The sequence below is a fragment of the Linderina pennispora genome (genome assembly GCF_002104995.1).
Source record: "Linderina pennispora strain ATCC 12442 chromosome Unknown DL89scaffold_13, whole genome shotgun sequence".
Classification (NCBI taxonomy): Eukaryota; Fungi; Kickxellomycota; class Kickxellomycetes; order Kickxellales; family Kickxellaceae; genus Linderina; species Linderina pennispora.
Genome location: NW_024468261.1, coordinates 406,955 through 431,468, shown reverse-complemented (window position 1 = coordinate 431,468; position 24,514 = coordinate 406,955). Strand labels below are relative to the sequence as shown.

General features: G+C 56.0%; 13 protein-coding genes across 13 annotated transcripts; 7 read left to right on the top strand and 6 right to left on the bottom strand.

The window, feature by feature from the left end:
• Window positions 1–29: 29 nt before the first annotated feature.
• Window positions 30–684, bottom strand: DL89DRAFT_54697 (uncharacterized protein). Its single transcript, XM_040891797.1, has one exon. It carries the CDS (start codon window positions 616–618, stop codon window positions 79–81), a length of 540 nt encoding a protein of 179 aa, XP_040741130.1. The 5' UTR covers window positions 619–684; the 3' UTR covers window positions 30–78.
• An 8-nt stretch (window positions 685–692) lies between these two features.
• On the bottom strand, window positions 693–2,216 carry DL89DRAFT_269632 (WD40 repeat-like protein). Its single transcript, XM_040888368.1, has one exon. The coding sequence runs from the start codon at window positions 2,149–2,151 to the stop codon at window positions 796–798; it is 1,356 nt and encodes a 451-aa protein (XP_040741129.1). The 5' UTR covers window positions 2,152–2,216; the 3' UTR covers window positions 693–795.
• Window positions 2,217–2,508: 292 nt separating this feature from the next.
• On the top strand, window positions 2,509–3,747 carry DL89DRAFT_324561 (uncharacterized protein). Its single transcript, XM_040891460.1, has 2 exons — window positions 2,509–3,433; window positions 3,481–3,747. The coding sequence occupies exons 1-2, from the start codon at window positions 2,822–2,824 to the stop codon at window positions 3,631–3,633; spliced, it is 765 nt and encodes a 254-aa protein (XP_040741128.1). The 5' UTR covers window positions 2,509–2,821; the 3' UTR covers window positions 3,634–3,747.
• A 1,017-nt stretch (window positions 3,748–4,764) lies between these two features.
• On the bottom strand, window positions 4,765–5,048 carry DL89DRAFT_269631 (uncharacterized protein; the record flags this gene model as incomplete). Its single annotated transcript, XM_040888367.1, has 1 exon — window positions 4,765–5,048. A coding segment is annotated over exon 1 (186 nt), but the record flags the coding sequence as incomplete, so codon positions are not given.
• Window positions 5,049–6,110: 1,062 nt separating this feature from the next.
• On the top strand, window positions 6,111–7,460 carry DL89DRAFT_294970 (uncharacterized protein; the record flags this gene model as incomplete). Its single annotated transcript, XM_040890580.1, has 1 exon — window positions 6,111–7,460. One exon carries the CDS (start codon window positions 6,111–6,113, stop codon window positions 7,458–7,460), a length of 1,350 nt encoding a protein of 449 aa, XP_040741126.1.
• A 2,262-nt stretch (window positions 7,461–9,722) lies between these two features.
• Window positions 9,723–9,992, top strand: DL89DRAFT_294968 (uncharacterized protein; the record flags this gene model as incomplete). Its single annotated transcript, XM_040890579.1, has 2 exons — window positions 9,723–9,926; window positions 9,957–9,992. The coding sequence occupies 2 exons, from the start codon at window positions 9,723–9,725 to the stop codon at window positions 9,990–9,992; spliced, it is 240 nt and encodes a 79-aa protein (XP_040741125.1).
• A 51-nt stretch (window positions 9,993–10,043) lies between these two features.
• On the bottom strand, window positions 10,044–12,044 carry DL89DRAFT_275700 (uncharacterized protein; the record flags this gene model as incomplete). Its single annotated transcript, XM_040889342.1, has 2 exons — window positions 10,044–11,588; window positions 11,610–12,044. 2 exons carry the CDS (start codon window positions 12,042–12,044, stop codon window positions 10,044–10,046), a joined length of 1,980 nt encoding a protein of 659 aa, XP_040741124.1.
• An 850-nt stretch (window positions 12,045–12,894) lies between these two features.
• Window positions 12,895–13,410, top strand: DL89DRAFT_275699 (ubiquinone biosynthesis protein COQ7; the record flags this gene model as incomplete). Its single annotated transcript, XM_040889341.1, has 1 exon — window positions 12,895–13,410. One exon carries the CDS (start codon window positions 12,895–12,897, stop codon window positions 13,408–13,410), a length of 516 nt encoding a protein of 171 aa, XP_040741123.1.
• A 21-nt stretch (window positions 13,411–13,431) lies between these two features.
• DL89DRAFT_54637 (uncharacterized protein) lies at window positions 13,432–14,827 on the bottom strand. Its single transcript, XM_040891796.1, has one exon. It carries the CDS (start codon window positions 14,557–14,559, stop codon window positions 13,453–13,455), a length of 1,107 nt encoding a protein of 368 aa, XP_040741122.1. The 5' UTR covers window positions 14,560–14,827; the 3' UTR covers window positions 13,432–13,452.
• A 979-nt stretch (window positions 14,828–15,806) lies between these two features.
• DL89DRAFT_269624 (DNA repair protein) lies at window positions 15,807–16,759 on the top strand. The gene is made up of 2 exons (XM_040888366.1): window positions 15,807–16,498; window positions 16,572–16,759. Exons 1-2 carry the CDS (start codon window positions 15,847–15,849, stop codon window positions 16,730–16,732), a joined length of 813 nt encoding a protein of 270 aa, XP_040741121.1. The 5' UTR covers window positions 15,807–15,846; the 3' UTR covers window positions 16,733–16,759.
• On the bottom strand, window positions 16,643–19,905 carry DL89DRAFT_269623 (ARM repeat-containing protein). The gene is made up of 2 exons (XM_040888365.1): window positions 19,717–19,905; window positions 16,643–19,643 (listed from the first exon to the last, which is right to left on the bottom strand). Exons 1-2 carry the CDS (start codon window positions 19,831–19,833, stop codon window positions 16,773–16,775), a joined length of 2,988 nt encoding a protein of 995 aa, XP_040741120.1. The 5' UTR covers window positions 19,834–19,905; the 3' UTR covers window positions 16,643–16,772.
• Window positions 19,906–20,109: 204 nt separating this feature from the next.
• DL89DRAFT_324554 (uncharacterized protein) lies at window positions 20,110–22,665 on the top strand (the record flags this gene model as incomplete). Its single annotated transcript, XM_040891459.1, has 1 exon — window positions 20,110–22,665. The coding sequence occupies one exon, from the start codon at window positions 20,110–20,112 to the stop codon at window positions 22,624–22,626; it is 2,517 nt and encodes an 838-aa protein (XP_040741119.1). The 3' UTR covers window positions 22,627–22,665.
• Window positions 22,666–22,935: 270 nt separating this feature from the next.
• DL89DRAFT_226052 (DUF300-domain-containing protein) lies at window positions 22,936–24,462 on the top strand (the record flags this gene model as incomplete). The annotated part of the gene is made up of 3 exons (XM_040884789.1): window positions 22,936–23,562; window positions 23,857–24,024; window positions 24,145–24,462. Coding segments are annotated over 3 exons (1,113 nt in total), but the record flags the coding sequence as incomplete, so codon positions are not given.
• Between the last annotated feature and the right edge of the window lie 52 nt (window positions 24,463–24,514).

Sequence of the window (24,514 nt, the reverse complement as noted above, 5' to 3'; positions counted from 1 at the left end):
TAATCCCCCTAAAAATTCCCACCTCCTACATATTTTTGTTTCTTCGTCTTTAAAAAACTCCAATTTATTCCAGGTCTGCTAGTGGAAGTACGTCTCGTCGACAGTCACCGGTCTTGTCAGCGGCACGACGGACTTCTTCTCCTTGTCTCTGGCTAGCGCCCGGCGCATGTCATATGCATCCTCGGTTGGCATGACGCCGTCGGTTAAGTAGTACTGTGTCACGGTCCGATAGACAATGTACCCAAGGCTCTCGTACATGGCAATAGCGATTTTGTTTGACGGCCGGACGAACAGATCGACAAAGTAGCAGTCGTAGACCTTCTCGGACGCATCTTCCAGGAACTTCATCATGCCGCGGCCGAGCCCAAGCCGGCGCCCCTCGGGTGCAACAGTCAGTGCGGTGACGTGTCCGTGCCAGAGCTCGCGCTTGCCCTCAACCTTGCCAATCATATATCCGAGCAGGCGCTCGTCGGCGGACTCGCACACGTGCGACAGGTCGGGCCAGCTGAAGAGATAGCTCAGGTAAAAGTTCAGGCTGTAGGTTTCGGTGAACTTGTCCAGGTTCACGTTGTTGAACCGGAACATGTCCATGGCCTTGAAGCGCCGGATCGTCGACATATTCTTCTAAAAAAAGAGATAGCAATGGGGCTAAGAGGAAGTGTTTATTTTGTCGGCGGACTGTTGCCAGCACCACCACCAGAAGCGGAGTGTACGTGGACAATGTAATGTTGGTGTGTTATGTGTCCAAAAAAATATATTTTGCTTCGTGTTTCGAACCTTGAAAATCGCTGCTGCTTACTCAATGACATTGGCGGGGACCGAGGCCGGATCAACAGGCGAGTATATGTTGCTGGCCATCTGCCAGACCTGCACAATGTTGTCCTCGGCGGTGGTGCACAGAGTCCAGTCCTCGTTCAGGTTCCAGCCCAGATCCGACACCTTGCTGGTGTGGCCACCATGGATGAACATGAGCTCGGGTGGGCCGTCCTCGGCATCCTCAGCAGTCTGCTCCTCGCCTATGCGACTGACATCCCACACGTTGACACGGCGGTCGCCGCTGGCCGACGCCAGCACCGTCTCGTGCTTGGGCGACCACGCCAGCTGCAGGACCTCCTCCTTGTGCGCCTCCAGCGAGTGTAGCTTGTATTTCAGGTTGCGCAGGTCCCACAGCGCAATGGTGGTGTCGCCGGAGCCCGTCGCCAGCACATACTCGGACTTTGGGTTGAATGCCACGCAGTTGACTTCCGACTCGTGGGCCACAATGTCCTGCGCTGGCGTGTCGTTCGAGTCCTTGCGCGTGTCCCAGATCAGCAGCCGCCGGTCGTCGCCCACCGAAGCAAAGATGTCCGCGTGCATAGCGTGCCAGGCCACATCCTCGACAATCGCGGTGTGACCCTTGAACACGCGCAGCGCCTCCAGCGACCGCTGCTCCTTGGTCACGCCCTTGATGTCCCACAGACACACCGTCGTGTCTTCAGACGCGCTCAGAAGATGACCCTCACGCTGCACGCTCCACGACATACCATAGCCCTCGCGCGTGTGGCCCGTCAGGCGGATATCCGGCCGACACACGCCGTCGCTGCTGGGCGTCGACGGGTGGCGCGTGCGGTCAAAGATAAACACCGCACCGTTCTCCACCACCGTCTTGGTCGCAATGATGTCCGGGTTCTGCGGCATGTAGCGCGCGCGGTTGATCTCGCCGTCGTGGTTGATGCGCTGCATGATGCTGATTTTGCACTCAGCCCCGCCGTACCCGCCCAGCTCGTTCGTGTCCGCGTTCAACTTGTGCTGGTCTGGGTTGACGTCGTCACGCGGCACCTGCACCTGCGCGATTTGCAGGTAATTCTGCTCATTCTCCGACGTGTGCGTGCCCAGCAGAAGCCGCTGCAACGTGTAGTCCTTGCCCTCAGGCCGCTCGATGTCAGGGAACCACTGCGCCGTCAGCGACGGCCACTCGAGCGCATGGGTCACCAGGAGGTCGTACAGGAACGGCGAGTTCTTTTTCCACGTCTTGTACTCCTCGTTAATTACCTTCTCCTCGGCTGCTGCCTTGTCGGGCTCCTCAGCCTGCGCCGTCGTGTCGCGCCGCAGACCCGAGTCTGAGGGCGCCGGTGTGCCTGCATGTGAGCCAGTAGTCGTAGGCGTAGCCATGGTTCTCGAATGTATTTGCAGTTTAAGATTACAAGAAAAGGTTGCGAATGCGAGAGCCAAAAAAAAGGACTGAATATGCAGCTCGTCGCGAACACAGTATTTACGTCAAGCACACAAATCAAATGGAAATCCAGTAATAGATTTCTGCAGATCTAATCTAGCTATGGCCCAGACATGAGTCTTTTTTGCGGTGCGTCCAGCCGCCCATCCAAGTGCCCAGCCAATGGCACAAACTGCTCGCTCCGGATTTGCCGAGCGCTCCCCCAAGCGATTCACCGCCAGCGTGTTCCCAGGCTATCAGGCGCCCGCTTTCGTTTTTTTGTTTATTGTTTTTAAGGGCCGACCGCCATGTGTCACGTCAGTTCACACAATGCTCCAGGCGGAAATGCGCAACTGGCTGGAGCCCCTGCGCATGCCAAGCAGTATTGTCAAATAATTGCGCTGTTTTCGCCTCACTGACCCCGCGCAGTTATTTTGTGTTGCTGCCCCTTAGCTGCAGGGAAGCACTGGCAGCAACACCCGGCCCAAACCCCTAGTCTCGAAACGCCTATATAAGAGGATCGGTTCGCAGCCTCTCTCCCTCTCCACAGACTCTTTACTTTTCTATCGATCACTACAATCCACAAAAGCTTCTCCACACATACCAAACATTCACCAAACAATTATAGCAATGGTCTGCCCCTGCGATAAGAAGACTGCTGCCGCTGGTTGCGTCTCGTGCACCTGCGCTGGCAAGTGCGACTTCCCCACCTGCACCTGTGGCCAGCCCGGAGCCGGTGCGTGCTCGTGCCCCGAAACCTCCAACTGCAAGACATGCAAGTGCTCTGGCAAGTGCGAGTGCGCTGATTGCTCGTGTGCCAAGTGCGGTGCCGAGGAGGTCCAGAAGTCGTGCTGCTCGTCCAAGACTGAGAAGTCGTGCTGCTCGTCCAAGCCTGCTGCTGCCTGCCAGTGCGGCGACAAGTGCGAGTGCTCATCGGCCAAGGCTGCCTGCGCCTGCGGCCCTTCTGCCTGCAAGTGCAAGGAAGCCGGATCGAGCGTTGCCGAGTGCAAGTGTGCTGAGTGCAAGTGTGCTACTGTCTGCAGCTGCGGTGACAAGTGCAAGTGCGCCGAAACTGCCAAGTCGTGCTGCTCGTCCAAGCCTGCTGCTGCCTGCCAGTGCGGCGACAAGTGTGAGTGCTCATCGGCCAAGGCTGCCTGCGCCTGCGGCCCTTCTGCCTGCAAGTGCAAGGAAGCCGGATCGAGTGTTGCCGAGTGCAAGTGCGCCGAGTGCAAGTGCGCCAGTGTCTGCAGCTGCGGCGACAAATGTGCCTGCGGCCCGTCCCTTGCCAGTGCGGTAGCGCATGCGCCTGCGGCGACAAGTGCGAGTGCGGTGCTGAGTGCAAGTGCAGTGAGGCTGCCCCGGTGTGCTACGGATGCCCGTGCGGTGCCGAGTGCAAATGCAACGGATCTGATGACAAGTGCTCTATTGGATGCACTTGCTAAGCACTTTTGCATGCGAGTGCAAGCAGCATCGCCAGCCACATCTGATCTTTCTGTAATTTTCTTCCCATCAGTAGCTTCTCATTAAAAGGAAAAAAAGCCAATCATAAAAATCACCCATGATCAGCAAACCAGCCTACTATATTGGCAACGCCCTGCCTGTGTGTATTGAGCCCAAGAGCGCGTGTAGCAGAGTATACCGTTTTCTATGTATGCTTCACATGTATAAATTTTGCGACTTGGGCATTAATACATTGCTAATAATTAATGCTACTATGGTTCGACAAACACAGTGACCCCCTTTAAATGCTCCAATATTGTCCAATGCTTCCAGATCCCTGCTCTGGGAAGTACAAAAGTCGGGGATGGTGTGCATAATTGAACTAGGTGCGCATATTCTGAGAAGCGACGGTGAGCATTCAATAGGCTGATCTATCGATTCAACATTGCGAGGTGTCTAGATGGGGCGGGTTCCAAAATGAAACTCTTGAAGATTAGGCAACGAGCCGAATCTAGACGGGAAGGATGACCAGCCTACAGGATCAAAGTTGTCTCCAGGTTCTTTGTTTGCGACAAAACGACAACTAAGTTGGATTCTAAGATACCGCAAGTTGGGCAGCCTGACAAGAAGTTGCTCGACAAATATATAGCGGCACGAGTACATGTCCTGTCCAGTGTAAAGTGCTGGAGGATAGGTGACTGTAGGTATTCAATGGATGGTTTTTCTCCCAGAACAACCAACTGTGTTCACATCAGCAGTGTGTATTCTGTATTCCAGTCCAATACAATTTTCGTCAGGCTATCAGCCCGGATATCCATTTGCATTATATGCCCTGGGAGCTGGGTGAGGGAACGAGTCTGAAAATAAGAGCTAGCACCAAGGCTCCGAATAGATAGCGGTAAGATTCCCGGTGTCTGACCGAGTATTCCTCCTCCAAAAGTCACTGGGCAAAAATTTTCGACTGTGAAATCGACGGCCACTAGGCTTGGTAGCTGGTAATAGAACGCGTCACATATATTACTGTGGTCATATCCATCAATTGGAGGGGTATTCGGGTTGGGGAATTCAGTCCTCATAGTCCTGATACTGCCCCTATTCTACAGTGAAGAACTCAAAATCACAGAGCATCTGTAGCAAATTGAGAATGGGATATTCATTTATCCAGCCACCCAGTACAAAGGTCTGAGGCCAGTCACAAAACCCCTCTGCACCCAGGAACTGGCAGGTGTTTGAGTGCGATGGATCGTAATAACTGTAGTCAGTAACAAGTGCTTGGCGGATCATCGGAAGCAATATACTGCCCCACATGCGACACGTAGTGGTTAACATCGAGAGCAGCCTGCGATGTCCGATTCCTTTCAGTTCGCCAGTTGTAGTTTCGATGACAACACGCAAAATAAGCGACATAATGTCGCTGCCAAGTGCTTTGCATATGCTCTGCTGAGTAGTGCCCATTGGCGTCAAGAAATTAGAGCTATACAAGCGGGGATATCTTGCAAGGTGCAAAGGCAGAAGACACCAAACGCGTGGCAGCTTGCGGATTGTGACATTGTCTTGTTGCATTCATCACTGCAGAGGGCATTGATTCTACCCGAATGTGTCTAGGATTAATCAAGATGACTAGGATTCATTTATCACTACCTCATTCGCTCATGGCGCATATCCACATGCTAGCACAGAAGGATAGCCGGATACATCGTGGTCTTGGCCAAGGGTGTTCCTGAAGCCTGTACCACTACCAACTGCTCGCAATGGCGCACTTTTCTACCCCAGCAGCAAGGAATCATTCAGACTCTTGTGGATAGAAGGTCCAATGCAGCTGTTCCGGCAACCAGCTGGTTACTGGGCTGTTGCCATGCCCCTGATACCTCTATGCGTAGTTAAACTTGAATACAAGATAGCGACCAGGAATTCTGATCTTGGCTAGTCGTGATGTCGACAAAAGACACGGTCAATCTTGTCCTCAATCCAACGCGTACTTCACGTCATCACCGCCTGAGCGTAGCCCTTCCCGCTGATTAGAAAGGGATATTTTAGGAAATTGCTTGGCATGCGGTTTCATAATCCCTGTTTGTATTTACAGAAATAAACAGCTCCTCGGCAAGCGCTTTCTGAGAGCCCATGCACGAACTTTCTGGCCACGCATACGCGCGTAGATTGAGGATATCCTCAGGTGACAAACAAGAATGATCGCCATGTCTTTTGGCTATTAATACATCTCCTTTCTCGACTTCCGCTGTGGTGCATCTGCGCGTCTAAAATTAGCAATCTCCTCGAAGCTAGTCCTGAGCGCGACATTCACTCAACTACAGGATATCCTAATAGTCAATCCAGCGTATATAAAGCAAGCCTGCCACGGCTACACCGTCATGTCTCCATATCATCATCACCATCACCATCCCACGCTTCACTCAAGCAGCCCCATTCAAAACAAATTCACTTCTTGCACTTGCATCTTTAACGAAAAACAATTCTGACAATGCGCTTTACTCTAGCTACTGCTTTTGCCATCCTTGCTGCTACTGCTGCTGCCAACCAGGCTGGCCCTGTTGACAACGATATCTCGACGCCTTCCAACGATCAGGCTGGTGGAATTATTGAGCCTCTCGTCGAGACTACCGAGGAATACGATGAGGAGGATAACCAGCGCGGCGGTCGCGGTCGCGGCAGCGGCCGTGGAAAGGACTTCCTCAGCGACCTGGGCGTCGAACTGATTGGTACTGGTGTGGAGTCTGGTCTCAACGCTGCTATCTACAACAAACGCAGCATCGATTATGATGAGGAGTACGATGAGGATGACAACCAGCGTGGTGGTCGCGGTCGTGGCAGTGGCCGTGGAAAAGACTTCCTGAGCGACCTCGGTGTCGAGTTGATCGGCACTGGTGTTGGTGCCGGTCTTGATGCTGCTATCTACAACCAGCGTGGTGGTCGTGGTCGCGGCAGTGGTCGCGGCAAGGACTTCCTTAGTGATCTGGGTGTCGAGCTGATCGGCACTGGTGTGGAGTCTGGGCTCAATGCTGCCATCTATAACCAGCGCGGCGGCCGTGGTCGCGGCAGCGGCCGTGGAAAGGACTTCCTCAGCGACCTGGGCGTCGAGTTGATCGGCACTGGTGTTGGTGCCGGTCTTGATGCTGCCATCTACAACCAGCGTGGTGGTCGTGGTCGCGGCAGCGGCCGTGGAAAGGACTTCCTCAGCGACCTGGGTGTCGAGCTGATTGGTACTGGTGTCGAGTCCGGCCTCAACGCTGCTATCTACAACAAGCGTAGTATCGACTATGATGAAGAGGACTATGAGGATGATAACCAGCGCGGTGGTCGTGGTCGCGGCAGCGGTCGCGGCAAGGACTTCCTTAGCGACCTGGGTGTCGAGCTGATTGGTACTGGCGTTGGTGCCGGTCTTGATGCTGCCATCTACAACCAGCGTGGTGGTCGTGGTCGCGGCAGCGGTCGCGGCAAGGACTTCCTTAGCGACCTGGGTGTCGAGCTGATTGGTACTGGTGTGGAGTCTGGCCTCAACGCTGCCATCTACAACCAGCGCGGCAGTCGCGGTCGCGGCAGCGGCCGTGGAAAGGACTTCCTCAGCGACCTGGGTGTTGAGCTGATTGGTACCGGCGTTGGTGCCGGTCTTGATGCAGCTATCTACAACCAGCGCAGCGGTAAGGGTAACGGCAAGGGCAAGGATAACGGCAAGGGCAAGGATAACGGCAAGGGCAAGGATAACAGCCATGGAAAGAAGCCTATTTTCACCGGACCTTTCCGCCCTGGACCTTTCAGCCCTGGACCTTTCAGCCCCCCTCCCTTCTACGACATGCCTGAGGTCTACTTCTAAGTCTTATTCAGAGAGCTGAAAGCGCAAATGTAAATTACCTTGCACGCGATATATATGCACTCATCCATGTTTAGGTTAGGTTGTACATGTTCTGTCTTTACTAGAATTGCTCTGCTCGCGATGCGAGCTCGGCTGCTAGTCAGCATGGGTTGACACGTCGATAAGAGCATCACGGCGAACCGGTCATTTGAACGTGTCGGATGGTTGTTGGTGCAATGTCGATCATGGACATCTCCCACCATGGTGGCCTGCTCAGCGTAGGCGCTTCAGCGCTGGCTCGCTGCTGCTGGCAACAGAATCGCCTGCTCCTGCTGCACGCCTCTTGCGTGGGTTCTTTGTTGCCGGAGTAGTGCCAGAAGCATTGGCAACAATGGCCGTAAAGCGACGGAGCCGTTCAGGAATACTGACTGAATCACAGTGACTGGAAAACGAGTCTGAAGTTTAGAACTGCTGCAAGGTCGCGATTCAAGAGCCGAGACGAATAGGCTCGCCTGTATTGTGCCATGGCCCGCTTACATGACTCGCTTGTACAGCGGAGAAGGCCATGGCACTTCACAGTTGGGTTCTTCGATCTCTGGTAGGGCTGCGGGTTGGGAACGTGCCAGGATGTCTGCAGCGACTTTTCGCAGCAGAATGGGCACATCGACGATGTCCGGAATTCGTCGATCAGATAGACTTCAAAGCTATGGTGCTTGAACTTGTCGCGCCATCCCTTGCCACGAATCGGCGCATGGTGTCGGGCCATCGGCGCACCCCAATTGCCCATGATCAGCACTGGGTCTGGACCGAACTTGCTCCGGAGTTTCGCGGCAAGCCTGTGGTCTGCACGGGCAGCAACGTAGGCACGGAATTTTGCTGGGCTAAGGGTCCGGCAGCAGTGCTTGGAAAGCTCTGCCTCTGCTCTGCGGACAGCATCTTCTGGGGCTTTCAGTTCCATTCGCGGAAACTCCGTTTCCACAATGACTGCACCTAGGGCTGAATTCGTCCAGCAAGTTTAGACATGTGGTGATCCTCAGCGATGATTCAACTGCTACATATCCCTGACTCCATACATTTTGTCAGTTGAAGCGAGGTCCGGTGTCATACCCTGTTCCTCTAAAGTGGAAACCAGACGGAGTACGGTTCCCTGCGCTCAAATATTTGGTTTTCTCATGGTGCTTATCCATTCTGAGATAGCAACATGCTATGTAGATGAGGATTCACCGCCATTTCTGGACATGCTTGTGTGCAACAGAGCCCTTGGCATGTTCAGTGGGTTTGATTTGTTGGATGAGGGACGGTTTAAGATATTGATTTACCTGAACCCACACAGCCCATCATCGGCGGCCCATATTTTTACTGAAGACCGTGCTTCACAGGTACTCTGTACTTTTCGCCAGACACCGATGATCAAGCTCAGCGATGTGTTCGATTTTGACTATGCTATTCTTCAGCAGTACATCAACAGCCTTGCTTCAATCATCCATGGCCTGAGCATCCCTGGGATGAGATGAATATATGAGCAGATTCTTCACTTGATTGCCTTTCTGCCATTCATTAGAGAACTCTCATTGGCTTGTCACAGAGGTGTAGCCCTGGAGGAGACAGACTTACCAGATGCGGTCGAACTTTTGGCACAGGCACGCCTGAACTATGAGGATGTTGTCGATACAATTGGATAAGTTTTGCGGGTTGTAGCCAGCATTGGTATGATAGCTGAACCCAGTCCTCCCCTCTCTCAAACAGTACAGCGCATCTCCATTCGGCTAGAGCAGGATGACGGACATGCTCAGGCAGCAAAATTAATGATCATTTCAACGTTGCGGTGTCCTACTGTCCGCATTTTTCATTCGTTTGTCAGCGATTACTAGGTTATATCCCGCTCGGAACTCACGGAATTCAAGCACCTCGCCGAGCTTGCTGCTCGTTTGAGCGCGGGCAGCAAGCAAGCTTTTTCTGGAATGGTTTATTTCTTTTCATAGTCAATGCTCTTCAGTAACGTTTCGCCATATATGGCCAGCCCGTTGTGCACCCGCATGGCTTCTACTAACTCTGACACGCATCCCTGTTACGTCTAGTTCAAGGAAGCCCTTACCGGGAACGCAGGCCAGGTCGATACGTCATCGCCAGGTTTCTGGTGTTCAAGATAAAAATTATCAGCTCGCCCAAAATCCTTTGGGTGCCGCCAAAAAGTCGATCCCAGTGCAACCTGTGTTCGCCCAGTTTACAGTAATGTGATCCAGCAACTTCACCCCTTTAGATATAAATTTTTATATTTTCATTATGCCATCCTGCGACGGAATCCGTGACGAGTACATCGAGTGCCTTCTGCGGTCCGAGTGCGTGTTCATCAAGCGGCACTCGGTTGAGGAGTGCGTCAAGAACAAGGACCTTGCGACGCTGATCCCAGAGCGCTGCCATATGCTGCGGCAAAGCCTGTTCGAGTGCAAGCGCGGCCTGCTGGACATGCGCAAGCGGATGCGTGGTGTGCCAAACTCGGGCCTGCACCGGAACGAGCACGTCGACGACAGTAGCAAATGGAGCGAAGAGTGACAAGAGAGCATCGGTTTATAGAGGCGACTTTTCCATTAAATTTCTTATCTGCTACGGAATCGCGCAGCGGTCCAGGGGCGGCGCACCTGACCCCCATGTCTGGATGCTGATGAAGGTGACGTAGACCAGGGAGACCAGAGCAATAACGATCAGGACCATGTCCTTGGTCTTGGCCCAGCGAGTTTCGGCCACAGCCTTGTAGTGCAGCATGGCAGGGTACAGGAACGACAGCGGCAGGCACGCACCAGCGCCGACCAGGGCGATGAAGTTGTCCAGCTTGTCGGCGCCGAAAATGGCCACCATGGCGATGAACACGACCATCATGGTACGGAACAGGTTCTTCTGCCACTTGACAACTGGGTTGCCCTTGCCCGAGCGCGTGAACATGCCGGACTCGATGATACGGATGGCTGGGAACAGCTGCAGGGGCACAGACATGATGATGGCAAGCGTGTACAAGAACTGCACACCAACAGTCCATGCCGAGTCGTTGGGCAGGTTGAGCAGAATCACAGTCTCAACCTTGTCGCCAAATGCCAGGTAGGAGATTGCGCCGATGCATACAAACAGACCGGCGCAGATCACCAGCGAAGCAGTCAGAACCATGTTGAACTTTTCCTTCTTCTCCATGCTCTCGACAATAGGGATCACTAGCGAGATGCCCTCGTACGAGAATGCAGCGGTGCCAACGAGTAGGGGGAAGCGGCTGGGGTTGAACTGGGTGACCTCAGATGGGCCCTTGGTGATGATTGACCAAAAGTCGTAGTAGAACAGATAGGCAAGACCAACCATGATGAACAGGTTTCCGAGCATGGACAGCGAGGCAAACTTTTTGATCTTGCGCACAAAGGCCAGAGGGATGTACGCCAGGAGCTGGACCAGGATCCAGAACTCGGGCGAGTAGTTGTACTGGCAATTGGTGATCGAGTTCCACAGATCGCGCATGTTGGTTGACACAAAGATCACGTATGCGCAGCAAAATCCTAGCTGGGCGAGAACAATCGATACCAGAACGCAGTACTTGAGCGGCTTGCCGTACAGCTTCAGCGCCAAGTCGCCGTAACTGCCGCCTATCTTCAGGTAGACATCGGTAAGCAGAACCATACAGTGCAAAGCATACCAGGCAATGCCCGACATCAATACGGTGGAGAAGATCAGCCCGCCGTTAAAGAAAGCGCGCGGCAGGACCAGCACACCGGTGCCCACGAATGACTTGACCAGCAAGAAAAACGCCTTTTGTGGTGTTGCTGTCGCCTTGAGATCGTGGGACGACGCCTTCGCACCCTTCTTGCCCCTGAGTGGGGACCGCTCAGTAGCACGCGATTCGGCATCCTGCTCCTCAGTCTCAAGGGAATCATCCTCGTCTGCGACATCGTCATCTTCATCACTCGGATAGTCACCGCCAGCAAAGTGGCCATAGAGCCCGATGAAGTCGACGAAATTGGTAGTCAGCATGTTGACCGGCTGGCGACCTTCGCGGAGCGCACGCTCCTGTACAAACTGGCGCCGGAAACCACCAGGGGCGCTGATCTGGTCGCGCGTATATGGAATATCCCACTCTGAATCCGATGCCACTGCCGAGAACGAGCGCCGACGCTGGTGCTGCAGCCCACGCACACTGGGGGTCTGGCCATGCTCCTCCTGCCACTTGTAGATGTGGTGGGTTATGTCGCCAGACTTTAGCGTGAACGGATCGACAGGTACATTTTCTGCGTCCTCGTCGTCAGGGCCATCGTCGTCCTCGTAGTTGTCGTCGCCAGAATATCCGCCATCGTCATTGGTGTCGACGCTGCCGTAGCTGCGTGCGACCGAGCCCTCATTGCTTGCGCTGTTGCCACGCAGCTCGCTGATCGGGCGGGTAACCAGATGGCGCTTGAGCCTGCGAGCAGCCTCCTCCTCAGACAGGACCATGTCGGGCATGACGGATCCACTGTCGGCTTCGTCATCGGGGGTCACTGCCGACGGGTGGTCAGCCCGACGCCGCCTATCGGGTGACTGGCTCAGACCCACCTTGGCGGAGGATGCGCTGGATGCCAGGATCTCGGTGGCCATTGCAAGCGAGGTCGGCCGCACGCGCGGGCTCTCGCTATTGCTGTTTAGCGCTGCCGACATGCGGCGGGACTGTGCGTTTGGCGGAAGCCGCTGTTTGCCCTTGGTAATGCTGATGGACCGCGGGCTGCTTGACTGCGACATGTAAAATGAAAGCGCCTCAAATAGGAAGTAGAGGTAGAAGAAAAAAGAAGAAAGGTGAGGTACAGATGAAGTCACTGCATCCGGGTGGTGCAGACATCCCGCCTTTTATATTTTTCCGTAGCAGAAACCCGGGACAGCGTGGCTGGCGGCCAATCGAAAGCTCCGGATATTCCAAGCAAACGGCTCCAGTTGGCGCAAATCTTCCCATGCTCGCCAGTTTCGTGCAGGCTGCAAGGTATCACTGTGGAGGCGAAAACAGGGCACGATGGTGGGTTCTGCTGGAGCCAGCTTGTCGCCGGTGCAGATCGCTGGCAACGGACCCGGGCCCAGGAGCCTGAAAGCGACTGCCAGCTCCAGCACCATTCCGGCTCTTCCCTCAGGAACTCCCGGGCGCTAACATGATCCCTACTGCGCTTTCCCGGATGGAATCATAGTGACGCCATTTCGTTTGTCGCCCACTTATCGCCCTCCGTCACCACCCAGCTTTTTCCGCTCTTTTTCGCAAACGATTTTTTTGTTCCTGTCGATTTATTGGCAAATTTCAATAATGTTTTCACGCACCGCAGCCACACGTATAGTGCCGCGTGCTTGCAGCTGCCGACTCAGCAGCACGCTGGCGCCGCGCAACCCGTACCTGAAAGAGTTCAAGTACAAGGATCGCGTTCCAGTCAAGAACGGCGAGCTGACACTAAGCACAGACGAGCACTCGATGATTGACCGGTTTGTGCGCGTCAACCAGGCGGGCGAGACAGCCGCCGTGACCATCTACAAGGGCCAGATGGCGGTTCTTGGGCGCGACCCGCAGCTGCGCAAGCTGCTCACGCACATGCGCGACCAGGAGGTTGTGCACCTGGAGATCATGGACAAGCACGTGCGCGACTTTTGCGTGCGCCCGACGCTGCTTCTGCCGCTAGCGGCTGCAGGCGGCTACATGCTGGGCATGGTGACGGCCATGCTGGGGGTTGAGTCGGCGATGACGTGCACGGAGGCGGTGGAGACGCGAATCGGCAACCACTACAACGACCAGCTGCGGGACCTGCACCAGCTAAAGTATCCGGAGCTGGACGAGCTGAAGCGGACGATCGCAAAGTGCCGCGATGAGGAGCTCGAGCACCTGGAGACGGCACTGGAGCACGGCGCAAAGCTGGCGCCGCTGCATGAGCTGCAGTTTGAGTTTGTCAAGGGCGGCTGCAGTCTGGCCATCTGGGTATGCGAGAGAATATAGTTTATCCGACAAAGCACTCAATACATTAAAGTTTTTTTTTTTTTACTCAAGAGAAAACCGGTCCAGAGCACCACGCAGTTCAGCGTTCTGCATCAGGCCGACCGACTCGTCGCTATGGTTGACGTTGGTGTTGTACGCGCGGTGGTGATCGCGCTTCATCTTCTCGTACTCGATGGCCTCCTTCAGTCCGTTGTCAAAGTTGCGAATACAGAACAGCGACACGATCGCCGACGCAATGACCAGCAGCATAGTGGCTACAATGGTTATCATAAAGTAGGGCCGGCTGTCCTGGTACGGGTCGCCAGGCTTGTTGAGGATTTCGGCCCGGCACACACGATAGATCTTGAAGATGAAGTAGCCGACCGACAGCGTGTAGCAAACCATGACTGTACGCATAATGCTCCGGTTCTCCATGCGCAGCGAATAGAAGCTGGCGGCCAATGTGCCGATACTGAACGGAATAAACACTGTCATCTGGATCCACGTCTCCGGGTTATCCACCTTGAGCACCAGGATTGACATCTGTATCAGGTACGACACAACAAAGAATATGTCGAGCTTCAGCAGAAGCATCAGGATCTGGTACCATTTGTACGACCGGTGGAGGAGGTTGTCAGCGCCAAACTTTTTGTACACGCTCCAGCCGACCTCCGTCTTGAGTTTCCACGACAAGATCGCCAGAAACACAATCGCCGCGACATATGTGCCAATAACGCTGAGCTGCATGTGGTGCATATTCTCGTCCCGCAAAAAGATATTTGCTGTCAGCGTCGGGTACAGGTAAAAGGCAATGTAGCGGGCCACGGCGTACACGAGGCACACAAAGTAGAACCCGACCGACGCAAATATCTGGATGAAATTCTCGGTCGCCACGGCCTCCAGACAGAGTATCACCATGTACACCTGCGACAATATGTAGATGGCGTTGTACACCTGATATGCTGTCATCGACGTCTGCACAGAGTTCTGCACGCCCTCGACCTGCCACTGGTTGTTTTTGGCTGTCCAGTACCCCTCGCGCAACAGCCACATAATGTACGACTCTGCGATGATGAATGACAGGGCCAGCAGTATCACGGCAGCGATGTATGCCCGCGGCACCGTGCCATTGGGGATTATTTTGCGCACTGGCTTTGGAAGCTTTGCCATCCGGGAGGTAGCTGTGTTATTAGTGGTTGGTAGATATATATATATATACAGGGTCAAAAAAAGTCTCGGGCAGGAAAGGAGAACTGGCAAGGCGCTGCGAACAGACAGGGAGAGATATGCGGGTTTTAAGAATGCAGACAGAAGAGAAAAAGCGCAATGCCATCGCTGCCTGCAAAAGCTAGCTCCACAAAAATAGAACAATTTCCAGACACCCTGTGAGGGATTGTCATCATTTTGACAACCCTCCCCCGCTCCTTGGCATTTGTGCGAAATCAGGCGACCGAGCTGGGACGAACATTGTTTTGTTTGTGGCAAAAGTGTCCTGTGCAAGAATGCTAGCCTGCCCAAGAACGGCTACATGCAGGTCAGCATTGCCATGCAACATGGGCGGCCATTTCGGATACCAAACGCAGTCGTCTACAGGGAGCTCGAAGAGGCCGTCAGCTTTCCAGCCACTGCCAGTGGCGCCGGTTGGCAACTTGCCATCAACCACCCACCTTGTGTCTTTGGGCGAGCTTGCCGCGGGCCCGATGTAGATGCTGTTGTTTTTCGGCAGTTCCTACATCGCTCCAGAGCACTATCAGCACAGTGTGGGTGTATATAGCGCAGCACACGCAGCAACCCCTCTTACCTGCTTTTGCAGCTCAACAGCATCGATAGAATCGACAGACAAATCATCTCGACTGTCAGCACAGGGGCTCAATTCTGGTACCGAATGCTCAGACAGATATGCCCATTCGTATACACATGCGGATGCATGGGCACATTTCCAAAGAGCATCACTTCGGGAGCCTCAACTGGGCAGTTGTCAGGAACCTTGAACAGCAGGGTAAACTCATCACCTGCGTATGGCGTGTGCCCTGCGGCGTGCAGTTTCAGCAGCCAGCGATCGGGCTGAGAGGCGTTGTACACGGATACTTAACTGGACGGCGATGCAGTGAGGCCTGCTAGCTCTTTCATCAGCCGCTCCGCACGCAGGCAGCCAGCCATCAGAATGGCAGCAAGTGAAGCAGAGACAAGAGGTCCGCGCCTGCGTTTGCCAAGCACTGGCAACATACCCTCCATGCATGGATGTGGGCATCTGAGACCTTGCACCAGCCAGCTGGGGATATGCTTGATCTCGCAGACACAGACACTTCACACCGCCCTTGATCCTGATCGGCGCAGCGCTGTCCATTACAGGTCCGTGAAGATTACGACGGCCCACAGTTGCTGCTGCGGAAACAGAAAATAACTGTACATTTTTAGCATTGCTTTTTCGCTCTTCTTTATTTTTGAATTTACCAAATGGCGCGCGAATTGACAGACGACCAGAAGCAGAAGATTGAGGAGAACCGGAAGAAGGCCCTGGAGCGGCTAAAGGCTACCAAGGCGCGCACGGACACAGCCAAACCGCCCGAGCAAAAGAAACGGCTGCGCGGATCGAAAATGTCGACAAACTACTACGAGTACAACCTCACAACCATGCGCGACACCAAGGCAGGCTTCATCGAAGAAGACCCCCAGAAATCGCCCGAGAAGCGACGCAAAATCCTTACTCTGGACGAGATCCCCTACGACCCGTCGTCGACACAGAAATGCCGCGAATGTGCGTCGCTTGACCTGGACGTCGCCTACCTCAAGGTGTTCAAGGTCCCTGTGTGCCGCAAGTGCATAGAGAGTGTGCCTGACAAGTACTCGCTGCTGACAAAGACCGAGGCCAAGGACGATTACCTACTGACAGACGGAGAGCTCAGGGACAGGGAGCGGCTGCCCGTGTGGGAGAAGCCGAATCCGCACAAGCATACGTGGAACAACATGCTGCTGTATTTGAGAGAGCATCTGGAGGCATTTGCCATTGAAAAGTGGGGCGGCCTGGAGGAGCTCGACGGCGAGTTTGCCCGGAGGGAGACAGAGAAGCAGGAGCGAAAAGAAAGGAAATACAAGAAGTCGGTAGCTGGTAAGCAAGAAGCCAACATTGGTTGCATGTATTTGTAACGGAGTTCATCATTCTAAAAGGCTGTGCCGAGTAGAGCTGCGCAAGCGAACCAGGGTCGAGGAGTGGGAGCGGAAGCGCCGCGAACGGCTCAGGATTGAGCAAGCGCACGAACACACGTTTGAGGCTATCGGCGATGACAGCTGCGAGCAGAAATGCACCATCTGTGGGCTGACTGTTGAGGTCGAAGAGTTTTAAGAAAGCATTCGTTGAGAATAAACGGCTCTTTATTTCCTTTTCAGTTGCCAGCGTTGCGGCGCCTAAACACAGCAGCAAAGTCGCTCATCAGCGACTTGACCCTGGCCCACTGGCGGCCCTGGATATGGTTCGACAGGTCGCCCATCAGCGACTGGCGGTCGGTCGGCGGCAGATTGGCATCAGGCACCTGCGCCAGCACCGCCTGCTGCCAGTCCATTATGGTGGCCTGTGGTGGAGAGTCGAACTGGCCCGTGAGCGTCGTCGGCCCGTCGCTGACAATCGCTGCAAGAGACGCAAAGATCTCGGTGGCCTCGGATATCGCCTCCCGGTCAAAGCTCTGCATAAGGCCCTGCATCAGCTTGAACACCAGCTCAAAGCCGTTCTTGGTACACAGCTCGACGATCTGCTCGACCGGATACGTGTCCATGCGGATGCTTCTTCTGCGGGTGCGCGCAGGCGACGGGAAGTGGCCGGGACTCGACGACGATGCTGGCATGGATGTGGTGGACCGGTTCTCGCGCATCACGCGCAGATGGCGGCGGGTGGGGCTGAGCACCTGAGACCAGAAATGCACGACTGCCATCTGCGCATGGAACTGGTTGACCTCGAGTGCCGCGATGGCAGCCTGGAACACGTACGGGAACGACTGCATGGTCAGGATGTAGCCGGGCAGCGCCTCAACCGCACGCTCCATCAGGCGGAAGTAGTCCTCAGTGGTCTCAGGCACCTCCGAGAAGGACCTGGTCTGGAAGAACGACATGGCTGCCGAGCTGATCTGGCTCACCATGCTGGTAGCCAGCTGCAGCGATTCAGTCTCCTCGGCTGCCAGCGTGCGGTGCACATTGAGGATCCGGCGGGCCAGCCACAGGTAGGCAGTGCTGGCAGTCTGCTGGAACGCCTGGACCACAGCGTCGACGATCTGGCCGATCACTGGCCGCACGACAGTCGGGTAGAACTCGACCAGCACGCGCACAAACTTGCAGATGCTCTCGGAGATGTAGGCGTCGCCCCCAAACCGCTGGAACGCGACGCTGAGGACCTGCCACGAGTCGGCAATGATTTTGCCGGTCCACGCCTCGGCTGTCTCATTGTCGTCAATGTGCACATACCGCAGAAACACGCCCAGCCGGTCCAGCAGCAGCGAAACCTGTCTGCGCTCGTTCTCGCTCAGCTCCGGCGCCTGCAGCATTGCCGCCAGCTGGTTGCCCACCGGCAGGCAGAACGACTGGAGCGCCTCGGCCGTGTTCTGGTCTGGGATGCCATTGGCCACATGTGCCAGGGCTTCCGAGAACTCGATAATGTCGTTGTCATCCAAGGTTCCGCTGGACGCCACCTCGTTGAAGAACTCTAGAAGTTCAGCCCAGTGGTCGGCCATGAACTTGGCGCAGTCCTGGCACAGGTACTTGAGCGACTGGGCACTGGCAGCAGCAACCTCACGGATCTTGAAGCCGTCGGCGATATAGCTGAGTTGGAACTGCACGTACTGCGGGTGCTCGTATGTCCACTCAGTGTACCGCCCAATCACCAGCGTTGCTGCATACCGCAGCTTCGGGTGCGGCGGGAACTGCGCAAACATGTCCATGATCTTCGGCAGCACGTCGTTCTCGGTCGGCGACACCTCGGCGCCCATGGCCCGCAGTGCAAACAGGGGCGCCTCGATGTCCTGCCACGGCACCTGGGCGCTGGTGATGCGGCTGGCAATCTGCTCGTAGGCATGCATCAGCGCCTTGGTCTGCCCCACTACGCGCACGCAGTCCTTGAGCACATCGCCGATGGTATGGCGGAACTCCCTGAACTCGTCGCGCTCCTTGGCGGTCCACCCGCCGCGCTCGTTGGTCGTGTCGTAAGTAGCCGGGTACTTTAGATGGCCGATGATGATATCTATGATTGTGTCAAATACGCTGGCCATCATGCGGCGGCCCGGATCGCACGAGTTTGTGTACTCCAGCACCTTGTCGGCCAGGATAGTCCAAAAGTCAAACAGCATAGCAATGACGTCCAGGCTCTCCAGCCGCATACAGTCCACCAGCGCGCCAATCAGGCTCTCGTACGGCGGCGTCGATAGGACCATGCGGTGCACCCACGCCTCGCCTGCCTCGGTGAAGATCCGGCAGTATCCGCGCGACCGGTCTTCGTCGCCGGCCCGCACCATCTGGTCCCCCCGCATCTGTTCCGCGACCATGCTGAGCTGCGGCACGAGCTGCTGCTCAACCGCCGCATTCTTCGCCTCAACCGCTGCCGGCTCGTCGTCGCGGTCCAAGTGAGTCTCGTATATGATCCCACAGATGGCATCCACTGCCGTATCAAACACGTCCGAGTCGTCAGCCTTGAGTGCCGCAAATGCGAGCTCAATAAGCGGCGTATTCGCTACCATCATCAGCGTGATCTCGCCACTCTTGAGCCACGTCGTGAAGCAGATGAGCACGCGCGTGTGCGCGTCTGCCTTGAGATCCGGCTGCTGCAGGCATTGCACCAGTAGCTGGATCAGGTCGGTGGCCTTGTTGGTCAGCAGGTCCGCCGACCGCTGCTGGTAGAAATCGTTGGGCAGGATGATCCGCTCGTTCACTACCTCTTCCGGCAGCACCGCCAGAAACTCAAGCAGGCACGATACCGATGCAGGGTCGCTCAGGAACGACCCGGCCATGTCGCTGAACGGGTCGGCCCACGCGCCCAGCTGCACAGCCAGATCGGCCAGCGACAGGCATAACTGTGTGATCAGCGGCTGGGGCCCCGACCGCGCATTGCCCAGGTGCACAACCACCGAGTCGCGCAGCGAGAGCGCCCCAGTCTCGCCCAGTTCGCTGAAATCGTTGATAATCTTGTTGCGCAGCGTCTGTGCAGCAAACATTTTCACCTCAAGCCCCGCTGTTGCCGTCCCGAGGATTGTGTCAGCCGTCGTCCATGCCTGTGGCTACAGAAAAGCCCATGTTAGTGCCAAAAACTATCACAACTGCACTCAGCCAACTTCAGTTTGGTTCACATACCGTCTTTTGGAACTGCTCGAGCCACGCATTGGCCTGCTCCCGGGCCTTCAAATCGCCGCCCTGGTAAAGTACATTTAGCGCATTTATAACCTCATCGACTGACGACTGGGCAGACATTTTAGGAATAATATAAAAAATAACGAAATTGGGACAAACAGCCTTTTTTTCAAAAAAAAATGGTAGTAGAAGAGAAGGAGTGATAAAGTTCTGAGAAAAATTCACTGAGCTCAGATTTTTTTTTTTGCTTTCGTCACTGATTGGAAGGGCTTTTTTGGCCGCAGGCGTGGCCGCAGGCGCTGTCGATTGGTATAAAAGGCTCGCTATAGCAACAGCAAACCCCCTCTCTCCTCAACTCACCCGCTCCTCATTATTTTTTTCAAGCTCGATATATTCATGGCTATCACCGTTGGAGAAAACGCACCTGCAGTCACACTCGCCTCGCAAGCCGAGGGCAGCCACGTCCAGCCCAACAGCCAGGCTGCTGCCCCAAAGCGGAAGGCGCGGCGGCAGAACCGCAAGCGCAATGTGGTCTGCCGCTACATCCAGCGCGGCGAAGAATGCAAGGCCGGCAACGACTGCCAGTTCCTGCACACGCAAGATCCCGTGGCCGATGACCGGGATAACCGCAAGGGCAGAGGCAAGAAACCCCGCGGCAAAAAGGGCAAGTCCGACACGTACCGTAAAACGCAGATCGAGGATATGCTGAAGGCGCCTAGGCTGACAGTCAAACGGCTGAGCTCCGACCGCAACGAGACTGCGCTGGCAGTCGAGATGCGGCCGTCGGATCCGGACTTCCCATTTGATGTGTCGCGGGTGTACATGGCGCTGGTGGTGCCTGGCAGCTATCCAACAGCACGCACATCGGACGCAATGCTATCCATCCAGATAGCGAACAAGAATATCCCAGCTGGTGTCAAGCGCAACATTGAGGTGATGTTTGGCAAGTATGTGCGCAAAACAGTCAATCAAGCAATTGATGCGGACAACGCAGAGGATATCCCGACGCTCGAAGAGTATGTGGACTGGCTAGACAAGAACCTCGAGAACATGATGCAGCAGAAGCCAGCGACGACAATGAAGTTCACGACGTTCAGCAGGCCCGCTGTGCAGGAGAAGCCGCGGCTGGAGGAAAAGCCAAGGATCGAGGACGATGTGGCTAGCCATAGCTCGGTCTCATCGGCCACCACGCAGCTCTCAGCGTCCCGACCACCTGTGCGTCGACCAGTCCCGCGTCCACTGCAGAATACTGCTGCAGCCACACCTAGTGCAGCAGGCGAAAACCCGCGGCGCACCATTGAGCTCCAGCAGCTGCAGCGGCGGTTCCGCAGCTCCTACTCTATCGTCTCGGACGATCCATCGGGCGACACTATAGTTGGCATCGACATTGTGCCGTCGGATCCTGATATGCCTGTCGACGTCACGCTGCTCAAGAGCGAGCTTGTAGTTGCGCGCACATACCCAGACTCGGCCGAGTCCGCTACACTGCGACTTACGGAGGTCCTGGGCCGCAAGAACCGCCAGACTACGTGGGATCCTCCCGAGGGCCGTCGGGCTTACATGGACTTTATTGAAATGTGCTTTAAGGAGCATGCCAATGCAGCACCCAGCAATTCGCTTCTGCATCATCTGAACTGGCTGGACCGACAGCTGGTTGATCTTCTCACGTCGCCGCCGCCCCCGCCGCCGCCACCAGTCAAGCCACAGAACTCCACACCCAGCACTGAGAAGAAGACCACCAAGCCAGCGCTGTATGAGGACACCACCAGCAGGCCGTGGGTCAAGACGATTTCGATTGCCGAGGCTGGTCTGCCGGCAGGCGTTGCATCGATGCACCTGAACGATCTGGACGAAGAAGCCGACTCTGGCTCGAGCTCCTCGGACACCGAGAGTGATCCGCAAGCCGAGTCTGCCGGATCCGACTCGGACGAGAACTCGGATGGCGGATTCTCCAAGCCGCTGCGGCGCGGCACCGAGATCCGGTTTGGCAAAACCGAGCTAGCAAACATCTCCCTGGCGCACTGCCACTCGCTGAACCTCAGCGTGCGCTGCGCTCGCTGCAAAAGCAACACGGAGCTGAAGGCAATAGCGCCGACACTGCGTACCGGCAAGGACAACCAGATGTGGAAATCATGCGACTCGTGTGCCAGCTTGCTGGGCGTGCGGTTCCGCCCTGACTGGATGTTCCAGGGCACCACCACACTGGGGTTCCTGGACTGCTCCGGCTGTGCGCCCATCGATTTGCTGCCGTCGAAGATGACACTGGCGTGCGAGAAATGCGCCATGGGCGACGACCAGGCGACGCCTGTCGATACGATTGCGGCGGTTGGTGTGGGCGCACCTCTGCAGACAAACTGCAGGACGTGCTTCCAGCGGCTCAAGATTGCGCTCAGCGAGCCGCAATTCGTCCAGCTGATGAGCGGGCCGAGCCTCGGCGGCGCCGGCAGCGCCTCGCAGATTCAGAGGGAGGTTACGCGGACTCACAAGGCCAAGGTTGACAAGCGCATGGAGCTTGCCAAGCTCGGCGTCGTGCCTGGCCAGCCCCTGCCAGACCGCGGCGCCTGCAAGCACTACCGCAAGAGCAACCGCTGGCTACGGTTCCCGTGCTGTGGCAAGACATACCCATGTGGTGAGTGCCACGACGACAAGGAAGACCACCCGCACGAGTTCGCACACAATATGATCTGCGGGCTGTGTGCCAAGGAGCAGAGAATCGCAAAGGCCGACTTGGCCGGCGTGTGTATCGGGTGCGGTGGCCAGGTTGTGAAGAAAATCGATGGAAACAACGCCTTCTGGCAGGGCGGCACGGGCGTGCGCGACAAGAAGCGCATGAGCCGCAAGGATACCAAGAAGTACCAGGGCATTGGAAAGACCATTTCTAACCACAAGCTGGCTCAAAGCAAAAAGCAATAGACTACATTGACTAACAGGATAAGTAATAAAGATATTTTCAGTTGTACTTTGGTTCGCGGAAGAGCTTCAGCGACAGGCTGCTCATCATGACCGTCAGGCTACTGGCAATCATCAAGAGACCAGCGATAACTGGTGGCAGTCCGCGGTTGATGGCTGGGTACAGGATGCCTGCTGCGATCGGAATGCACACGACATTGTACATGGACGCCCACACAAAGTTGAGCTTGACGCGGCGGAACACAATGCGGGACAGGTCGAGCAGTGTCAGCAGCGAGAGCAGCGTCGGCCGCATCAGCAGCGCCGCTGTTCTGGCCAGCGTCGCTGGTGCGGCGGGACCTAGACCTGAGCGACCCCTACGACTACTTGTTTCTGAAGCGGGGCATTCTACAGTATGTGGTGGTGAAGCCGATCCTGGCAGCGGCGACAATGTTGATGCGGTCGACGGGTGTGTACCGCGAGAGCAGCTGGGGGCTGGCGAGCGGGTACATGTGGACGCAGCTGGTGTACAATGCGAGTGTGTCGCTGTCGCTGTACTGCCTGGTGGTGTTCTACATGGCGACCAAGGACCACCTGGCGCAGTGGACGCTGCTGCCCAAGTTTCTGTGCATCAAGGCAATCGTGTTTTTCTCGTACTGGCAGGGGCTTGGCATATCGATCCTGGTGGCACTGGGGCTGATTCACGACACGCCCGAGCTGTCGGCTGACCACATCGCAACGTTTCTGCAGAGCTGGCTGATCTGCCTGGAGATGGTGGGCGGTGCGCTGGGTCACTGGCTGTCGTTCTCGTACCACGACTATGTGCCGGTGTTCCACCTGGCCGGGCGCGTGCGCCTATTCCACGCTGTGCGCGATGCGCTGGGTCTGAAGGACGTGTTTGTGGATGCCAAGAGCGCCTGGTCGGGACACCAGTACACATACCGGTACTTTGACCCGATTGTGCCTGTCGACCAGCTCGACACCCAGACACCGCTGCCGGCGCCGCAGCGTAAGCGCACGCTCAGCAGCATTCTGGGCAGGCACTCGTCGTCCACATCGCTGTCGACACCAGGGAATTCGCACGAGACTGATCGCATTGGTACGGTCGCCAGCACGCCGCTGACGCTTCCCGAGTCCTCACTGCACTCGTCGAGCTCGTCACTGAGCTTGGGCAACTCTGGCGCCCCTCTAGGCGATTCGGCAATGGAGCCCAGCGCGGTCCTGCAGGCTGTGGACCAGCAGCTGGCGGAGCAGTCAACTGCTGCCATCCATGGCGGCAATTCGTCGTCGGGGGGCGCGATCAAGGAGCGGCGGCTACGGGCTGGCATGCGGTATACGCAGGGCGGCAAAAAGACGTACTGGCTGCCGGTGGAGCCCGCCGACCACCGGGCGGTGGCCTTTGCGGCAGGTGGCGCTGGCAAGGTGCGCGCGCGACTACTCCATGGCGCGTCGACTGCCGGAGCAATGCGCGCATCGATCGAGTACATTGGCAGCTCAATGCATACTCACTCCAGGGCGACGCATGAGAACCGCCGCGTGCAGCGTGCAGCTATGAGACAGCCGGACGAACATACGCGCTTGGTGTCTGGGCCGCCACCGGCGGGCGCCGACCTGGCGGTACTATCGATGGATCTGGGTGAGCGCGAGATGTTGAGCGACGACGCATTGTACAATGATGCCCGGACGGTCGAAGGCGATTTTAACTACCCGGTGGTTGAGGTCGGCGTGGCCTTTGGGTTCAGCCGCAGAAGACCGTATGGCCACACGATCTCTCATCGTCGGAGCTCGGAGGTCGGCCGGCCGGCTATACAGGGCGAGACGTTTGCGGTGCCGGCGTCGGGATATGGTGCCTTTGCATAATTTTTTATTTTTACAAGCGCTAAATTGATTATTAATACACTTCCAATATCAA

What these genes read in the sequence shown, in the direction of transcription:
- DL89DRAFT_269632 (XM_040888368.1), bottom strand. Translation starts at nt 2,151, where the DNA reads ATGGCTACGCCTACGACTACTGGCTCACATGCAGGCACACCGGCGCCC.
- DL89DRAFT_269623 (XM_040888365.1), bottom strand. Translation starts at nt 19,833, where the DNA reads ATGTCTGCCCAGTCGTCAGTCGATGAGGTTATAAATGCGCTAAATGTA. An exon ending in TCGAGCAGTTCCAAAAGACG is followed by an intron (nt 19,644 to 19,716) that starts GTATGTGAACCA and finishes GCTTTTCTGTAG; the next exon opens with CCACAGGCATGGACGACGGC.
- DL89DRAFT_324561 (XM_040891460.1), top strand. Translation starts at nt 2,822, where the DNA reads ATGGTCTGCCCCTGCGATAAGAAGACTGCTGCCGCTGGTTGCGTCTCG. An exon ending in CCGAGTGCAAGTGCGCCAGT is followed by an intron (nt 3,434 to 3,480) that starts GTCTGCAGCTGC and finishes GTCCCTTGCCAG; the next exon opens with TGCGGTAGCGCATGCGCCTG.
- DL89DRAFT_54637 (XM_040891796.1), bottom strand. Translation starts at nt 14,559, where the DNA reads ATGGCAAAGCTTCCAAAGCCAGTGCGCAAAATAATCCCCAATGGCACG.
- DL89DRAFT_54697 (XM_040891797.1), bottom strand. Translation starts at nt 618, where the DNA reads ATGTCGACGATCCGGCGCTTCAAGGCCATGGACATGTTCCGGTTCAAC.
- DL89DRAFT_269624 (XM_040888366.1), top strand. Translation starts at nt 15,847, where the DNA reads ATGGCGCGCGAATTGACAGACGACCAGAAGCAGAAGATTGAGGAGAAC. An exon ending in ATACAAGAAGTCGGTAGCTG is followed by an intron (nt 16,499 to 16,571) that starts GTAAGCAAGAAG and finishes TGTGCCGAGTAG; the next exon opens with AGCTGCGCAAGCGAACCAGG.